This window comes from Rana temporaria, chromosome 1 (genome assembly GCF_905171775.1).
Source record: "Rana temporaria chromosome 1, aRanTem1.1, whole genome shotgun sequence".
Classification (NCBI taxonomy): domain Eukaryota; kingdom Metazoa; phylum Chordata; class Amphibia; order Anura; family Ranidae; genus Rana; species Rana temporaria.
The window spans coordinates 664417486-664436563 of record NC_053489.1 but is presented as its reverse complement, the minus strand read 5'-3'; the positions used below and the strand labels follow the sequence as shown (position 1 = coordinate 664436563).

At 46.8% G+C, this 19078-nt stretch overlaps 1 protein-coding gene across 2 annotated transcripts in view; it reads left to right on the top strand.

Annotated features, from left to right (window-relative positions):
- The window catches only part of SFXN5 (sideroflexin 5), a 354774-nt gene that overhangs the window by 116140 nt on the left and 219556 nt on the right, over positions 1 to 19078 (top strand). For both annotated transcript variants that reach the window (XM_040335556.1, XM_040335557.1), the window contains exon 7: positions 15991 to 16044. In XM_040335556.1, coding sequence (XP_040191490.1) covers positions 15991 to 16044 — 54 coding nt within the window. The remainder of the gene's footprint in view (positions 1 to 15990; positions 16045 to 19078) is intronic.

Genomic DNA, 19078 nt, shown 5'->3' with positions numbered 1-19078 from the left:
TCTTGATGAGCTTCAAGAGGTAGTCACCTGGCGCAGCACCCCATCACTCTCCTTCTTGGTCAAATAGCCCTTACATAGCCTGGAGGTGTGTTTGGGGTCATTGTCCTGTTGAAAAATAAATGACGGTCCAACTAAACGCAAACCGGATGGAATAGCATGCCGCTGCAAGATGCTGTGGTAGCCATGCTTGTTCAGTATGCCTTCAATTTTGATTAAATCCCCAAACCAGCAGCAAAGCACCCCCACACCATCACACCTCCTCCTCCATGCTTCACAGTGGGAACCAGGCATGTAGAGTCCATCCGTTCACCTTTTCTGCGTCGCACAAAGACACAGGGTTGGAACCAAAGATCTCAAGTTTGGACTCATCAGACCAAAGCACAGATTTCCACTGGTCTAATGTCCATCCCTTGTGTTCTTTAGCCCAAACAAGTCTCTTCTGCTTGTTGCCTTTCTTTATCAGTGGTTTCCTAGCAGATATTCTACCATGAAGGCCTGATTCACACCGTCTCCTCTTACCAGTTCTAGAGATGTGTCTGCTGCAAAAGGTGGAAGAACCTAGAATATGAAATATATTTTCAGTTGTTTCACACTTTTTTGTTATGTATAATTCCACATGTGTTACTTCATAGTTTTGATGCCTTCAGTGTGAATCTACAATTTTCATAGTCATGAAAATAAAGAAAACTCTTTGAATGAGAAGGGGTGTCCAAACTTTTGGTCTGTACTGTGTGTATGTGTATATGTGTGTGTATATATATATATATATATATATATATATATATTTTAGTGCTGTCAAACGATTAAAATTTTTAATCGCGATTAATCGCATTAATGTCATAGTTAACTCACGATTAATCTATCTAATTTATGACGAATTTCCCCACAAATATCGCACAATTCTGCAAGTGATTATAATTTATGATCGCTGTTTTCTAGCTGATCTAAAACCATTTTGACATAAAGGGACACTTTTGGACAATCTACAGTTTTCCAGGCAGAAAGAATAGTTTTTATTTTATAAAAGTACATGTAGGACACTGGGCAGACCACTAGGGACAAGGGGGGTGTGTATTTTTTACATACAGTACTGTAATCTATAAGATTACAGTATACTGTATGTAATGTGTTTGTTTACTTTTTTGAATTTGGCCCCGTTCTCCGCTCCCGTGCGTCGTAACGTCGCAGGGAACGGAGCTCGGCGGCACACAGGCACTGTGAATCGAGCGAGGACCCGCCGAGCGAGGAGGACCCGCCGAGCGAGCAGGACCCGCCAAGCGAGGAGGACCCGCTCGATCACACAGCGGGGTGGCATCGCTGGATCCAGGGACAAGGTGAGTAACTTGCCTGTGAATCCAGCGAGAAGGTAAGCCGCGCCGCTGCACACTCTGCACGTCCACCCCGAGGGCTCCTGCGTTAATCGCGCGATAAAAATATTGACGGCGTTAACATGGGTTTGCGTTAACGCCGTTAATATCGCGTTTAACGCACAGCCTATATATATATATATATATATATATATATATATATATATATATATATATATATATATATATATATATATATAAATATTAATAGATTTTGTTTTATTTAATTTCTTTTTAGTTCAGGGCATAAGTAAGGAAAACGTATTGAAAACGTCTTCACATCCCCTTTGAGGTAGAGTATTTATGGTTATTTGACAGATCTGGATGACACTCGGCAGTGTGTAAGTTAGTGCTCATTTCCTGGAGGGATCGTCTCTTCAGACAGTTTTATGGCCGCTGAAGACAAGCGGCCTCATTAGTCTCAGGCTTCCCTTTGAAATGCTCGGCGTTAAGGAAATGGCATTCCAGCAGCGCAAGAAGTTGAACACGGGCTGAGGCTGTAAACACATCAGGGCCTGGCAGGCCTATAAGACGGGTCAGCTTTGCCCCAGGGTATAGGATGCCGAGAGAGATGGCAGTACAGCTGTGTGCCTCCTGGGCACAACCTGACCCTCTTTAACCAAGTCCCATCATCACTCTTCCACCAGATAATGTCCTCCCCGCAGCTCACTTCTGTTGCCTCTATTTTCAAAGGGTGTCGAAGCCTGAAGGTCACTTAGTAAGATGACTCAGAGCTGAAAGAAAACCTTCACTTTGCCTTCTAACCTCCCGTCTAATGAAGACCGCTTTCCTCCTAAGTATGATGTATTAATGGACAGGTAGAAACACTTCTCGCTCTCCTTTAATGCTCTTTAAACTGCTCTGTCAACAAGGCCCGTCATTCATACAGTTCACCTCTAATTAGTCTATACATCGCTCCTAGATATGTACGTCCCAACCTGCCAAGATGGGGGCGCCTTCTAAACCGCCTTGTCTTTTCAGGGGGAGAGAGCATTTTGAATCGTAATTTTTTTTTAACTACGCGCTTAGGCCTCATGTAAATGAGCATCTGTGAGGGTATGGGTCCCATCCCAGAGGAACACGTACTCCCTGCGTTTGGGGACCCACACCCACATGGTTGGCAGATTCGGAGAAGCAGCCATGTTGCGTCCCAATTGACATGAATGGGACTGCCTACACGGGGATGCATTGAACACCTGTGCATTCCCATGCGGGCAAACATGGCCTTCGGAAGAGCATACACTTTAGGAAGTCCATGTGAAGAAAGCCTCGGGTCTTGATTACACTTATGTGGAACAACAAAAAACCGCGCTACTAAACAAATAGAACTAAAGGCAGCAGCTGGCGTGCGATACACAAAAGGCAATAAAAGACAAAAAAGCCGCGCCACAAAATTAAATCATTTTTGATAACACACTCTAAAAGTATGATGAGGGTAGGAATGCATGATCAAGGCAGTCCATATAACAATGCAATGCAATAATCGGTGCTGAAATAGCAATGTCCTTTAACCAACAGAGTGAACTTCAGGACGTTGTCACCCCCATTGACAATGTCCTGGTAGTGACGAAACGCGTCTGGTAGGCTACGTCAGTGACGTCACCACGCTAAGGAGGAGGGCTCCTTCATGCCGGCCGGCATTTGCTGTTTATCTTACACGCTGTTTTAAATTTGCTGTTTTGTAAGTAGATCTCGTTTTTTAAATACATTTTTGTTATTGTACGGAATTACGCTATATGCGCCTTTCTTTCCAACTGACTTGATTACACTTAGCCAGAAGGGCACAAATAGGTGGTTAAGGCATGGTTTTACGGCCCCCAAATGTCTACCTTAATCACTTCAGCCCCAGAGGATTTGGCTGCCCAACGACGGGCCATTTTTTGCGATTCGGCACTGCGTCGCTTTAACTGACAATTGCACGGTCGTGCGATGTTGCACCCAAACAAAATTGATGTCCTTTTTCCCCCACACATAGAGCTTTTTTTGGTGGTTTTTGATCACCTCTGCGGTTTTTATTTTTTGCGCTATAAACAAAGAGCGACAATTTAAAAAAAAAAATAGCAATATTTTTTTACTTTTTAAAAAAAAAAAAAATTGGGATATTTATTATAGTAATTTCTCAGTTTAGGCCAATATGTATTCTTCTACATATTTTTGGTAAAAAACAATTCTCAATAAGCACATTGGGCTAGATTCAGGTAGAATTAGGCGGGCGTAGCGTATCTCAGATACACTACGCCGCCGTAAGTTTGAGCAGCAAGTCCTGTATTCACAAAGAACTTGCGCTGAAACTTACGGCGGCGCAGCGTAACTGGGCCGGCGTAAGCCCGCCTAATTCAAAATAGGCTGGTTGGGGGCGTGTTCTATGTAAAATACTAGTGACCCCACTTATTTGACGTTTTTAATGAACGGCACATGCGCCGTCCGTGGACCTATCCCAGTGCGCATGCTCTAAATGACGTCAGCAAATCGTCATGCTTTCGACGTGAACGTAAATTACGGCCAGCCCCATTCACGGATGAGTTACGCAAACGACGTAAAATTTTCAAATTTAGACGCGGGAATGACGGCCTTACTTAACATTGGCTGCGCCATGTTTTTGGTGGTTTATCTTTACGCCTAAAAACCCCTTACGTAAACGGCGTATCTTTACTGCGACAGCCGGGCGTATGTTCTTGAATCTGCGTATCTAGCTGATTTACATATTATTAAATCGGCGTAGACGCCCCTAGCGGCCAGCGTAAATATGCAGTTAAGATACGACGGCTAAGGCGACTTATGCCGGTTGTATCTTAGCAACATTTAAGCGTATCTCAGTTTGAGCATACGCTTAAAGTTGCGCTAGCGGGGATTCAGACTTACGACGGCGTATCTACTGATAAGCCCGTCGTAAGTCTATGTGAATCTACCCCATAGTGATTGGTTTGCACAAAAGTTATAGCGCCTACAAAATAGGGGATAGATTTATGAAATTTTTTTATTTTATTTTTTACTAGTAGTTATCTGCAATTTTTGTCAGGACTACGATATTGTGGCGGACCGGTCGGACACTTTTGACACCATTTTGGGACCATTCACATTTATACAGCGAACAGTGCTATGAATACTGATTACTGTATAAATGTGACTGGCAGTAAAGGGGTTAACACTAGGGGCCAATGAAGGGGTTAAATGTCTTCCCTAGGGAGTGATTCTAACTGTGGGGGGAGGGGGACTGACTGGGGGAGGTGACGGCTCGGTGTCCCTATGTACAAGGGACACACCATCGGTCTCCTCTCCCTGACAGGATGTGGATCTCTGTGTTTACAAAGAGAAAAGAAAGGAGGGCGCACCGACCTTGTGCATTACCACTTAAAATTGTATTAATAACAGAATAAAAGCAATAGTCCTACTCACAAGGAAAATTGAGTAAGCGCTTTTCAGACAGCTGGACTGGACCTTGCGGCACCTGCCAGTGGAACCTCATACATCTGGACGGCTGACGCGTTTCTGGGGCGTACCCCCTTCCTCAAAGCCTAGGTGGTCCGTGGTTTACACACAGAGATCCACGTCCCTGGGCTCTGTAACTGTTGATCGCGGGTACCTAGCGGACATTGCGGCTGCCAGCCACGTGCATAGGCGCCCGCAGGACGTGCCCCCTAGTGGCCGGGAGGCCCAAGGACATCATAAGACGTCCACCCAGGATGGCAGGGCCATCTTGTGGACGTCATTTGACAGTATGCGGGATGTGAAGTGGTTAATTACGCGCGTAGGCCTTCTTCACATGAGCATCTGTGAGGGTATGTGCCACATCCCAGAGGAACACGTACTCTCTGCGTTTGGTGACCCACACCAACATGGTTGGCAGATTCAGAGCAAGTCCATGTTGTGTTACAATTGACATGAATGGGACTGCCTGCACGGGGATGCATTGAACACCTGTGCATTCCCATAACTCCCAACTGTCCCTGATTTTGAGGGATTGTCCCTGATTTGATGTCCCTCTGTCCCTCTTTCCTCCTAATTTGTCCTTCATTTTGGTATGCATTTTTATATACAACTACCGTATTTATTCGAGTATAACGCGCACACGTGTATAACGCGCACCCCTAATTTTCGATTAAAAATCGGTATAAAATCATTGTAATTGCCAAAAATCATTTATTGTATTTATTGTATGTCCAGCCACGTCCCCTGTATGTCCAGCCATGTCCCCCGTATGTCCAGCCATGTCCCCTGTATGTCCAGCCATGTCCCCTGTATGTCCAGCCATGTCCCCTGTATGTCCAGCCATGTCCCCTGTATGTCCAGCCATGTCCCCTGTATGTCCAGCCATGTCCCCTGTATGTCCAGCCATGTCCCCTGTATGTCCAGCCATGTCCCCTGTATGTCCAGCCATGTCCCCTGTATGTCCAGCCATGTCCCCTGTATGTCCAGCCATGTCCCCTGTATGTCCAGCCATGTCCCCTGTATGTCCAGCCATGTCCCCTGTATGTCCAGCCATGTCCCCCGTATGTCCAGCCATGTCCCCCGTATGTCCAGCCAGGTCCCCCGTATGTCCAGCCATGTCCCCCATATGTGCAGCCATGTCCCCCATATAACCAGCCATGTCCCCTGTATATGCAGCCACCTACTGTTAATCACCGCGGTGCGGGAACATTACAGACAGCGTTCGTTTGAACAGCTGTTTTCCCTGCCGCGCATAGACACACCCCCTTGCTCGTGATTGGACAGATCCGTCCAAGGGGGAGTGTCTATGCGTGGCGGGGAAAACAGCTATTCAAACGAAAGCTGTCTGTAATGCTCCCCGCGCCGCGGGGAATAACGTTGTAGCGACGTTGGTGGCGGTGGTGGTAGCAGCGGCGGGGGGAGAGGGGAAGTATTCTAGTATCGGCGGTATTAGCGGGAGTACGAGTACTCCCGCTAATACTCGGTTTCGGTCCCGCCACTCTCATCCCACCCCAGTCCTCATGTATAACGCGCACCCAAAACTTTGATTTTTTTTGGGGTATAAAATTTTGCGCGTTATACTCGAATAAATACGGTATATATATCAAAAAGTGTTTTCCAGCACTAAACCTTTCATCTGATTTCTAAATTACTGGATTTGTAAAATTCCAAAAGCCAATATAAAGGAATAGTAGTGGTAAAAAAAGCACTTGTGGGTTTAACCAATCTTGTTTTTTTTTGTACAATTCTCCTTTAAGGGGGTGTGGCAAGGAGGTGTGTCCTATGCCTGCATACTTTTGCTGATAGGTGTCCCTCATTCCCATCTCAGAAAGTTGGGAGGTATGCATTCCCATGCGGGCAAACATGGCCATTCGGAAGAGCATACACTTTAGGAAGCCCATGTGAAGGAGTCCTTAAGTCTTGATTACACTTAACTGGAAGGGCACAAAATAAATGGTGGCTAACCACCTGCACATATACGTCAGCAGAATGGCACGGCTGGGCACAAGCACGTACAGGTACGTCCTCTTTAAGTGCCCAGCCGTGGGTCGCGGGCGCGCACCCGTGACCCGGTCCGAAGCTCCGTGACCGCGGGACCCGCAGACCCGATCACCGCTGGAGTCCCGCGATCAGTCCCCGGAGCTGAAGAACGGGGAGAGCTGTGTGTAAACACACCTTCCCCGTTCTTCACTGTGGCGGCGTCATCGATCGTGTCATCCCTTTTATAGGGAAACACAATCAATGACGTCACACCTACAGCCACACCCCCTACAGTTAGAAACACAAATGAGGTCACACTTAACCCCTTCAGAGCCCCCATTGTGGTTAATTCCCAAACTGCAATTGTCATTTTAACAGTAAACAATGCATTTTTAATGCATTTTTTTGCTGTGAAAATGACAATGGTCCCAAAAATGTGTCAAAATTGTCTGATGTGTCCGCCATAATGTCGCAGTCACGAAAAAATAGCTGATTGCCGCCATTAGTAGTAAAAAAAAAAATTCATAAAAATGCAATAAAACTATCCCCTATTTTGTAAACGCTATAAATTTTGCGCAAACCAATCGATAAACGCTTATTGCAATTTTTTTTTTTACCAAAAATAGGTAGGAGAATACGTATCGGCCTAAACTGAGGAAACTTTTTTTTTTTATATATTTTTGGGGGATATTTATAAATAATATTGAATTTTTTTCAAAATTGACGCTCTATTTTTGTTTATGGCGCAAAAAATAAAAACCGCAGAGGTGATCAAATACCACCAAAAGAAAGCTCTATTTGTGGGAAAAAAAGGACGCCAATTTTGTCTGGGAGCCACGTTGCACGACCGCGCAATTGTCAGTTAAAGCGACGCAGTGCCGAATCGCAAAAACTGGCCAGGTCCTTTAGCTGCCTAAAGGTCCGGGTCTTAAGTGGTTAAAGGGATACTATGGGTTCGTTTTTTTTTTTTAAAACAAACATGTCATACTTACCTCCACTGTGCAGTTTGTTTTGCACAGAGTGGCCCTGAACGTCCTCTTCTGGGGTCCCACGGTGGCTCTTGCGGGTCTTCCCCGCAAGAGCTAACCCCCCTCTGGGAAGCTCTCTCCCGAGGGAGTTACCTTGCGGGCGTGCTCCTGTGTGATGCACTCGGCGGCCATAGCTGCCACATATATGACTCGACCCCCACCCCCCTGGCACACCGCGTCATTGATTTGATAGCAGCAGGAGCCAATGGCTGCGCTGCTATCAATCACCCAATGACGAGCCGACTAGAGCTCGGGGAAAGCAACGCGGGATCGCATGCTTTAAAATTTTCCGACAACAAAGGTGTGTTGTTGGATTGTGGATGGGAGGTCATTTGCATGACGCCTTTGCGTCACCACATACAGGAACAAATGGGTAGATTCAGGTAGACTTATCAGTAGATACGCCGACCTAAGTTTAAGCGTATGCTCAAACAGAGATACGCTTAAACATATCTAAGATACGACGGCTTGCGCCGTCCTATCTTAGACTGCAATTTTTCGGATGGCCGCTGGATGGCGCTTCCATTGCGGTCGGCGTAGAATATGTAAATGAGTTTGTACGCCGATTCACGAACGTACGCCCGATTTACGCCGTTTCCGTAAGGCCTTAGGCGGCCTAAAGTTATTCCACCTATTAGGTGGAATAACAATGTTAAAGTATGGCCGCCGTTCCCGCCGCGAGGTTCAAATTTTTTACGTCGTTTGCGTAAGTCGTCCGCAAATCGGGAGTTACGTCGTTTACGTCCACGTCGAAATCAATAGGCCCGTGCGGCATACTTAGCCGCAATGCGCACTGGGAAATGTAGGCGCCCGGCGCAAGGGCAATAGCCAAAAAACGTCAAAAACGTGAGGTCAAGCCTCATTTCCATTAAACACGCCCCCCTCCAACCCATTTGAATTAGGCGCCCTTACACCCGCCGCGTTTACACTACGCCGCCCTAAGTAAGGAGGTAAGTGCTTTGAGAATCATGTACTTGCCTCTCTTACTTAAGGCGGCGTAGTGTAAACACGCCATCTTAAAATTGCGCGCCCGTACCTGAATCTACCCATTACTGCCCAGTGCCCGGTGACCCCGCTCAAGCAGAAAGTAGAATGGCCCTTGGTCTTACAAACTGGATATTAGGGCAGTAAGCCCCGGCAATTGGACTTTTTACAGCTAAGACTGACTTCACAAACAACTGAATTATTATTGATGAAAGATAATCAATGGCTGGTACAAAGGTTGGATGCCAACCAGTCCTTCCACCTTCTGAGGAACAGAAACTAGAAAGGAAAAGTATCCAGGCAGATATGTGATCCGTCATTGTATTGTGTGTGTGCCTCGCTTGACATCTTCAACCTCGGAGCCTTTCATGCCTCGGGGCTGTTTTTCTACGCCAATTGTGCAGAGTTGGTGAAGATGTTCTCCAGGTTAATTGCCATCCAACAAGTTAACTGTTCCCTGCGGCCCTGTGCTACTGATATGCAGATTGCCCTTTCAAGCTACTGGAGGGCTCTATTTGAAGTGTCTAACCTCTCATTATCAGCGTGTAATAATAGTATAATAACTGAGAACACAAGAACGACAAAGACCGGAAAATGATCGGGGTGATTTGTCCTCTCATAGACCTAATTTGCAACTAATTCCCTGTGGGAAAAAAAAAAAATATTAAAGCGGGCTCCCCCCCCCCCCCCCCAATCTGGTATGACACCCAATACTGTATTGTGCTGTATGGCCACACCAAGAGCGTGCGCACAGGGGGCCAGATTACCGTACATCCTTCGGCGGCGTCGCGTAAGCTATTTACACTACGCCGCCGCAACTTACAGGAGCAAGTGCCGTATTCTCCAAGCACTTGCTCCGTAATTTGCGGAGGCGTAGTGTAAATGGCCCCGGCGTATCCCCGCGTAATTCAAAGGGGGCGGCTTCTATTTAAATTAAGCGGGCCCCCGCGCCGTACGAACTGCGCATGCGCCAGCCGTAAAAGTCGCCCAGTGCGCATGCTCCATAGTATGGCGCAAATACATTGTTTTCGACGGCAACGTAATTAACGTAAAGGCCTATTCGCGACGAGTTACGTAAACGACGTAAAAACCCGACGTCCATACTTAACATGGTGTGCGTAAAGTTAAACCACCTTATAGCAGGGGTAACCTTACGCTTACAGAAACAACGTAAACTACGGCGACGCGGCGTAAATACGTTCGGGAATCGGCGTATCATGCTCATTTTCATATACGCCACCTAGCGGCCAGCGTAGTATTGCATTTAAGATCCGACGGTGTAAGTGACTTACGCCAGTCGGATCTACGCCGTATCTATGCGTAACTGATTCTAAGAATCACGTCGCATAGATACCCAGGGACAGAAACAGAGATACGACGGCGTATCTGGAGATACACCGTCGTATCTCTTAGAGAATCTGGCCCAGGGTGTGCCAGATGTGCCCGGACACACCCTAATCCCCCTGTGTGGCACAGATTACCCCTGTTTAGAACCCGTGCTTTTTCACCGAAGCCCCCTAACGTGGCTCCTAATTTTGTTTTAGAAAGATCATAAAAATAAAAACCACTGACACCGCCCACTGCCCTACTGACACCAATCGCTGCTCTACTCACACCATCCAGTGCTCTGCACTGTTAGGCCCCATACACACTATTATACCTATTATATTAAACTTTCTGCAGTTAGATCCAGCATACTGTTTCCCTTTTAAGGCTTCATGTGCATTGGCAGCTCCTAAACTTGAGCTTTTGGTGTTTTTTTATTTTTTTTGCCAAAGCTCCTAAACCCAACTCCATAAAAGCCTATGGCCCAGATTCTCATACATTCGCGCTGCTCCTGGGCAGCGTAATGTATGAGCTCTACGTTTCACCGCCGCAGGTCTACAGGTTTAAATCCTGATTCTCAGAACACTTCCCTGTAAACTTGCGGCGGTGTATCGTTAGATTGCTCGGCGCAAGCCCGCCCAATTCAAATGGGGCGGGCACCATTTAAATTAGGCGCGCTCCCGCGCCGAGCGTACTGCGCATGCTCCGTCGGGTAAATCACCCGACGTGCATTGCGCTAAATGACGTCGCCCCAACGTCATTTGCCTAGATGTATACGTAAATGGCGTCCAGCGCCATTCACGGACGTCTTACGCAAACGACGTAATTTTGTTTCTATTCGACGCGGGAACGACGGCCATGGTTAACATTGGTTGCCCCTGCTAATAGGGGCAACCTTGCGCGTCGGGTACGCTACGCAAACGACGTTAATTCGCTACGTCGACCTTGCGTATGTTCGGGAATCGCCGTACTTACCTCATTTGCATAGACGACGGGGAAAAGCGACGATGCGACACCTAGCGGCGGGAAAAAAAATTGCATTTAAGATCTGACAGCGTAACAGCCTTACGCTTGTCAGATCTAATGGGTACCTATGCGCAACTGATTCTAAGAATCAGTCGCATAGATACCCGGGGCCAGATGAGGAGTTACGACGGCGCTAATGGTGTTGCGCCGTCGTAACGCCTTCGAGAATCTGGGCCTATGTGTCCATGTACACATAGGCCCAGATTCTCAAAGGGCTTACGACGGCGCAGCGCCATGTACGCCATCATAAGTCCTAATCTGGCCCCGGGTATCTATGCGACTGATTCTTAGAATCGGTTACGCATAGATATCCATTAGATCCGACAGGCGTAAGTCTCTTACGGCGTCGGATCTTAACTGCAATTATTTTTTGGCCCGCTAGGTGGCGCTTCCGTCGATTTTCCCGTCGAGTATGCAAATTGGCTAGATACGCGAATTCCTGAACGTACGCGCGGCCGATGCAGTAAAGTTACGACGTTTACGTTGGGCTTTTCCCGGCGTAAAGTTGTCCCTGGGTCTATGAGGCGCAACCAATGTTAAGTATGGCCGTCGTTCCCGTGTCGAAATTTGAAAAGTTACGTCGTTTGCGTAAGTCGTCCGTGAATAGGGCTGGACGCCATTTACGTTCACGTCGAAACCAATGATGTCCTTGCGACGTCATTTGGAGCAATGCACCCTGGGATATTTGACGGACGGCGCATGCGCAGTTCGTTCATCGCGGGAACGCGCTTCATTTAAATGCTACACGCCCCCTACCCGCCGAATTAGAATTCCGCCGGGTGATTAACGTTACGCCGCCGCAACTTTACACGCAAGTGCTTTGTGAATAAAGCACTTGCCTGAAAAACTTGCAGTGGCGTAACGTAGATCAGATACGTTACGCCCGCCCATTTTTACGCCGATCTTACGAGAATCTGGGCCATAAGCTTTTAGGATCGTTTAAGCACTGCTGCGGTTAGGGGGAGATTTAACCTCCCTTTCCTGAACATGGAAGAATCGCATTCAGGATAGGAACGTTTTGACCACCGGCCGCAAAGTCGTTCTTCCATGGCTGGTGGCCATAATAGGCTATGCGTACATAAAGCCTAAGTTGGCCGTACATGGTTCTAAATTCAATTGGTTCAGGAAGAACCAGCTGAATTTTGATCCATGTACAGCAATTCCCATTCGAGAGAAGTTGCAGGGATATGCAATTAGCGGATCTCCAACTGTTACAAAACTACAAGTCCCATCATGCCTCTGGGTGTCATGCTTGTGGCTGTCTTGCTATTCCTCGTGGGACTTGTAGTTCTGCAACAACTGGAAGTCCGCTAATTGCGTATCTCTGATCTAGTGATTGACTCTTCCTGAATGGAGCTGTCAGTAATTTTGTGCCCGACCAGCTCTAGCAGCCACGGACTATTGCATGAAATATCACCATTTTGGCGGGTGAGTCAAACCACCGGTGTCCATCCAAAACCGACATATGATTATCAACCAAAACTACTTTTAACCAGGATGCTCAAAGGAGTTGTAAAGGCAGAAGGTTTTTAATCTTAATGCATTCTATAAGAATTAAAAATCTTCTGTGTGTAGCAGCCTCCCCAGCACCCCCCTAATTACTTACCTGAGCCCCTTTTCTCTCTACAAAGTTGAAGGCTAAGCTGGCCTGGACACTCCTCCTGATTGGCTGAGACACAGCAAGGGAGAGAGTGGGCGGGTCGAGGTGCCGTGTCTGAATGGACAGATGGAGCTCTGATTCTGCTCCAGTGCCCCCATAGGAAGCTGCAGGTTGAGGGCACTCAATAGGAGGGAGGGGCCAAGAGCAGCAAAGAGGGACCCCAGAAGAGGAGGATCGGGGCTGCTCTGTGCAAAACCAACTGCACACAGCAGGTAAGTAGAACATGTTTTGTATTTAACCACTTACCGACCGTCTAACGATGATATACATCTGCAGAATGGCACAGCTGGGCAAAGCAACATACCTATACGTTGGTATATGTGCACCTGGCACCAGATACTGCACCAATAATGTGGATAAGTCCCAAACAACTACTGGAATGTGTGCTTACCACAAAAACAAACCTTCAGATCAAACTGGTACTGTATGGGTTAATACTCAAGCAAGGTCATATGTGGAGACAAAAAAAATAATAACATAATCATGGTACAGTATTGTCTACACAACAGCCCATTAGCCAAGATGGATGACGAGTCCCTAGTGTATGCCCGTACAGTAATTATGAATGATAAAACCAAGAAAACGAGTTCACCGCCTCTCACTGGTGTCCTCCCGTCCACAGGGGCCGCGCTGGTGCTGCGGATGCGATGGTATGCTGTGTCCTGGATACGATTGGATGACAGTGGAGCGCAGTGGAACGCACATAGACTTCCTGTGTAGTGCTGTGTAGCCACGCCCTGACGCGTTTCGTCACTTCCGACTTCAACTGAGGGCGTGCTCAGTTGAAGTCGGAAGTGACGAAACGCGTCAGGGCGTGGCTACACAGCGCTACACAGGAAGTCTATGTGCGCTCCACTGTCATCCAATCGTATCCAGGACACAGCATACCATCGCATCCGCAGCACCAGCGCGGCCCCTGTGGACGGGAGGACACCAGTGAGAGGCGGTAAACTCGTTTTCTTGGTTTTATCATTCATAATTACTGTACGGGCATACACTAGGGACTCGTCATCCATCTTGGCTAATGGGCTGTTGTGTAGACAATACTGTACCATGATTATGTTATTATTTTTTTTGTCTCCACATATGACCTTGCTTGAGTATTAACCCATACAGTACCAGTTTGATCTGAAGGTTTGTTTTTGTGGTAAGCACACATTCCAGTAGTTGTTTGGGACTTATCCACATTATTGGTGCAGTATCTGGTGCCAGGTGCACATATACCAGCTATAGATCACCCTCCACACCATCAGTATCATTCAGGTTTCACCACTTTATTTATTTGGATGACTATCCACATATTAGCGCTGTTTTTATCAGTTTGAACACCTGTTCACGTTTATTGATTCTACTAGTTATATACTTGGAAAGGTTTTTACCTTTTTTTAAATAGCTGCTCACAAAGTTTGTGCCATCTGACACCACTGGCATAACTTTTTCACAGCATACTTTGCTTTTACTATCCACATTTGTTTGTCTCCACCTCCAACACACTCGGGTTGAGTCACTCAGTTTCCTTGGCGCCGGAAGTGCAATCTTAGGTCGGTCTCTTTTGCACCCTTTTATATACCTATACGTTGCTTTGAATTTCCCGCCGTGCAGGCGCTCGCGCGTCCACCGCATGCTCTGTGACCGTGCCTGCGGGACCCGCGGACTCCATGTCCGCCGGTGTCTTGCGATCGTGTCACGGAGCTGCAGAACGGGGGGGGGGGGGGGATGCCTATGTAAACAAGCCATTTCTCTGTTCTGCCTAGTGACAGGGACAGTCTTCGGGAGCAGTGATCTCTGTCATGTTGTAGTGAGCCCAGCCCCCCCACAGTTAGAAACACTCCCTAGGACACACTTAACCCCTTTCCTCTTCCCCTAGTGTTTAACCCCTTCCCTGCCAGTGTCATTTATACAGTAATCAGTGCATTTTTATAGCACTGATCTCTGTATAAATGACAATGGTCCCAAAAGAGTGTCCGATGTGTCTGCCATAATGTCGCAGTCATGATAAAAATCGCAGATTGCCGCCATTACTAGTAAAAAAACAATTATTAATAAAAATCCCATAAAACTATCCCCTATTTTGTAGACACTATGGCCCGGATTCAGAAAGGACTTACGACGGCGTATCTCCAGATACGCCGTCGTAAGTCCAAATGAGCGCCGTCGTATCTATGCGCCTGATTCATAAAGGCAGTTACGCCTGAATTTGGCCAAGATACGACCAACGTAAGTTTTTTACGCCGTCGTATCTTGGGGTGCATATTTACGCTGGCCGCTAGGGGCGCTTCCGTAGATTTACGCGTCGAATATGCAAATGACGTAGATACGCCGATTCAGAAACGTACTTGCGCCCGTCGGATTTAGCTACGCCGTTTATGTAAGGCGTACGTCCGGCGTAAGTTTACCCCTCATAAAGCAGGGGTAAGTCATGTTAAGGTATGGACGTCGGAACAGCGTCGTATTTTACGTTTTTTGCGTAAGTCGTACGTGAATGGGACTGGGCGTAGGTTATGTTCACGTCGACAAAGTATTGAGCCGACGTATCTTAGGGAGTATTTGCGACGTGATTATGAGCATGCACGCGCATGCGCCGTTCGATCGGACATGCATTTACATGGGGTCACGCTTCATTACAATACAACACTCCCACTGCCTTGCTACTTTGAATTACGCGGGCTTACGCCGGCCCATTTACGATACGCCGACATAACTTTGGGAGCAAGTGCTTTCTGAATACAGTACTTGCCTCTCAATGTTACGTCGGCGTAGCGCATAGGAGATGCGTTACGCCCGCACAAAGATACGACATTGTATCTGAATCGCGGCCTATAACTTTTGTGCAAACCAATCAATATACGCTTATTTTTTTTATGATTTTTTTTGTAGAAGAATACGTATGGGCCTAAACTGAGAAAGAAATTTTTTTTTTTTTATTTTTTTTTTTCGAGATATTTATTATAGCAAAAAGTAAAAAATATTGCTTTTTTTTTTTTAAATTGACGCTCTTTTTTTGTTTATAGCGCAAAAAATAAAAACCGCAGAGGGGATCAAATACCACCAAAAGATATCTCTATTTGTGGGGGAAAAAGGGCGTCAATTTCATTTGGGTGCGACGTCGCACGACCATGCAGTTGTCCGTTAATGTGATCTCCATTATACCAACCACCCACTTCTCACTCTTGTCTTTTTCTCTCTGCAGGTTGTGGGTCTTCTGCTGCCTAACCAGACCCTTTCTTCCACTGTCTTCTGGCAGGTATGTCTCCTGGGATAAAGATGGTGTCACAAACTATGGTGAACGAGAGGGAAAGATTTCAATGCACCTCTCTATGCTATGTGAAATTTCAGTACTGGACCCCAGGCATCACTCCAATCGGAGAAAAGGAGTTTGGGGGTTCACTACATCATCTCTCTCACATATAGGAATGCGTTGAGCTACTAAGGGTGGAGGTATTACAACATGCCTCTAACCCCTAGCGTTGAAAGATTACAATAAACGTGAATGAGCACAACTACATTAAGGATTTCAATACACTACTGTTTGTGATTATCAGTACCGGACCCCAGGCGTCACTCTAATCAGAGAAATAAGAGTTTGGGGGGTTCTCTACATCATATCACTCACATAGAGGAATGCATTGAGCTACTAAGGGAGAGGGTATAACATACCTTCAAGCCTTAGCCTAAAAAGGTTAAGCCAACATGTTCAATATTTTAGGCCACAGGCCCATATACTTTTAGCAACAAATGTCAAGCACGTAGCATATGAGAATACTGTATGCGGTTAGCGTATACTTGAGAGAGGCAACTATAGCTCAGATGGTTTTCAGAGTATATGTCCCTTTAAGATATTACACAGCTGTCAGCTGGAAGCACACTAAGTATCCCAAGCAGTACTGTAGTATAAGCAGGGCAGGACTTAGGGTGGTGGGGGCCCCTGGGCTTGATTGTTGATTGGATTGAGGGGCCCCCTGGAGCCGAGAAGCAGGGGGTCGAAGTTGTTGAGCAGGGGGGGGGGGTGCCACCAAGATCGTAGTTGTTGAGCAGGGGGGGGGGGGACTTCTGGACTTCTTACCTCTTCATCAGCAGCGGCATGGCTCTTCCTGCTTCCTCCCAATGGTAAGTCCGGCCCTGAGTATAAGGTGGAAGCAAATTCAAATACAGAGGATGGGAGTACTTCAATGAGTAAGGTAGTGTGGCAGCAATGGTTTACAGTCCTGAAGGAACTTCTGCTGCAAGATCTCTTAGGGTTTCTCCAGCAACAGGGAATATGCTTGGCAGCGTGAAAGCAGATAATGGGTGACTCGGAGGTGGCATGGATCCGGGTGACGCTGCTGTTCAGTTGAGGGGATCTTGCCAGTAGAATGTCTGTAGCGTGGTCCGGGTACGGCCGACAATAATAGAACGCTGTTTGAATGTGTACTGGATGCATTTATAGGCAGCAGACAGGTGCATGTGGAAACAACGGTGATCATACGGTGCACTTCTGCGTTTCACGCTGGAACGCGGATGGCGCGGGCCGATGACGTCAATGCGCGGTCGCCGCATGTGTTCCAGCGTGGAATGCAATACGGCGACAGGCGCCCTTTACGGATGGTTAAAGTAGACTGAAGACTGGCATACTGACTATGCTGTAAAATGATGGCCAATGACCAGAGACAGTCATGCAGATCAGGAAAGGCAGATACAACCCTTGTTCATGATTGTGCACATTCTTTTAAAAGTTTTCTCCTTCAGGTTGGTGTCTCTCAATCCCCACTGTTGATCTGGAGCCGTTCAGAGTTGTTTTCCAGCCATGTGATCACAGTGTAAGCCAGTGGTGTATTTAGGTTTTGTGCTGCCCTAGGTTTGATTAAACTCGTGCAACCCCTAATTTAAATATGACACACCTCTTTCTGTCAAGGTCACACCCCTTCCTGTTTAAGACCCAACCTGTCATCTGTAAACCACACCCGTTCCTCTTTAGACTCCACCTTTTCCTCTTAAAGCTCCACATCCAGTCGATTGGAATGCAAAATCTGCATGACGCATAGGTAAATGTAGGTCAGGAGGAGGTCAAGTGCACCTGTCAATGGATTCTGGATGATCACTGAAACATCTCAAACTGATGTCAGAACAAATGCCAGTGCTAAGTGATAACAAAGGCATTTCCAGAGGTGGAAGTGCTCATATTTACTTGCAAAAATATCCCTAAATGACATCACATTGGGCCAGAAGATAGGATTCGGCTAAATCCATATTTGTGGATTATTGGACACACAATGCTGATCTGACCACACAAGTACCGCTCTTGCCTGTCGGTGCCACTTATCCCAGGAGGAACACTGGGGATGGGGACCTGCCCAACTAATGTTCCATTTGATTGTGGTCATGTAAAATTCAGAAACCAGTTTCATAGTCAAAGAATTGGGACTCAATCATGCAAAAAATAACCTCCAAATATATTTTTGCTGCCCCCTACAATATGCCGCCCTAGGCCTGGGCCTTGTCGGCCTAGGCCAAGATACAGCATTGGTGTTAGCTAGTGGAGAGTGGAGGCTTCATTGAGAGCCTCATGCCTCGTACACATGACCGGGATTCCTGACGGGGAAAATATCCGTCGGAAATCCCGGGGGGGGGGGGGGGGGGCGGGGACCGAGAACCTGCTCGGTGACCTTTATACCTGTACACACGAGAGCTTTGGTCGAGAATCACGACCACGAGAATGCTCCATCCCAGTTTTTCCCATAGGAAAACTCCCAAAAAGTCTGCCGAGAATCCCGGTGGAAAAAAAAGACCGCAGGTTCTCTTTATTTATTTTTTTATTTTTTTGTCCGGCGGTTTTTGGACAGTTTTCCCATCCGAAAAACTGCGAGGAGCATACACACGGATGGGATTCCCATCCAAAAGCTCTCCTCGCAGTTTTCCCATCGGCAAACCCGGCCGTGTGTACGAGGCATAAAAGAGCATAAATGCCTTCAGCCTGAAAATCAGCCATGCCACCTTCCACCAATTCAATGTGTCTAATATTTGTAATTGTGAGATACCATTAGAATATTACCAGAAATAAAGACAAGTCTTTAGCTTCCTTAAAAAAGTGTATTTAGACATGCTAATTGTCAAGTCAAGTTAGATGACCTATGCTGATGGTGCTATATTTGGCCTGGAAATCGGTGACCCCGGTCATGATAGTTTTTTTTTACGTTAAAGGGAAATTTGGGATGAAAGGATAAAACTTGTATAATATCAGGTTATGTGCTCATGGGGTATATTCATACTGATCTTGAGCACAGAACCCAACGGCAGAGTCC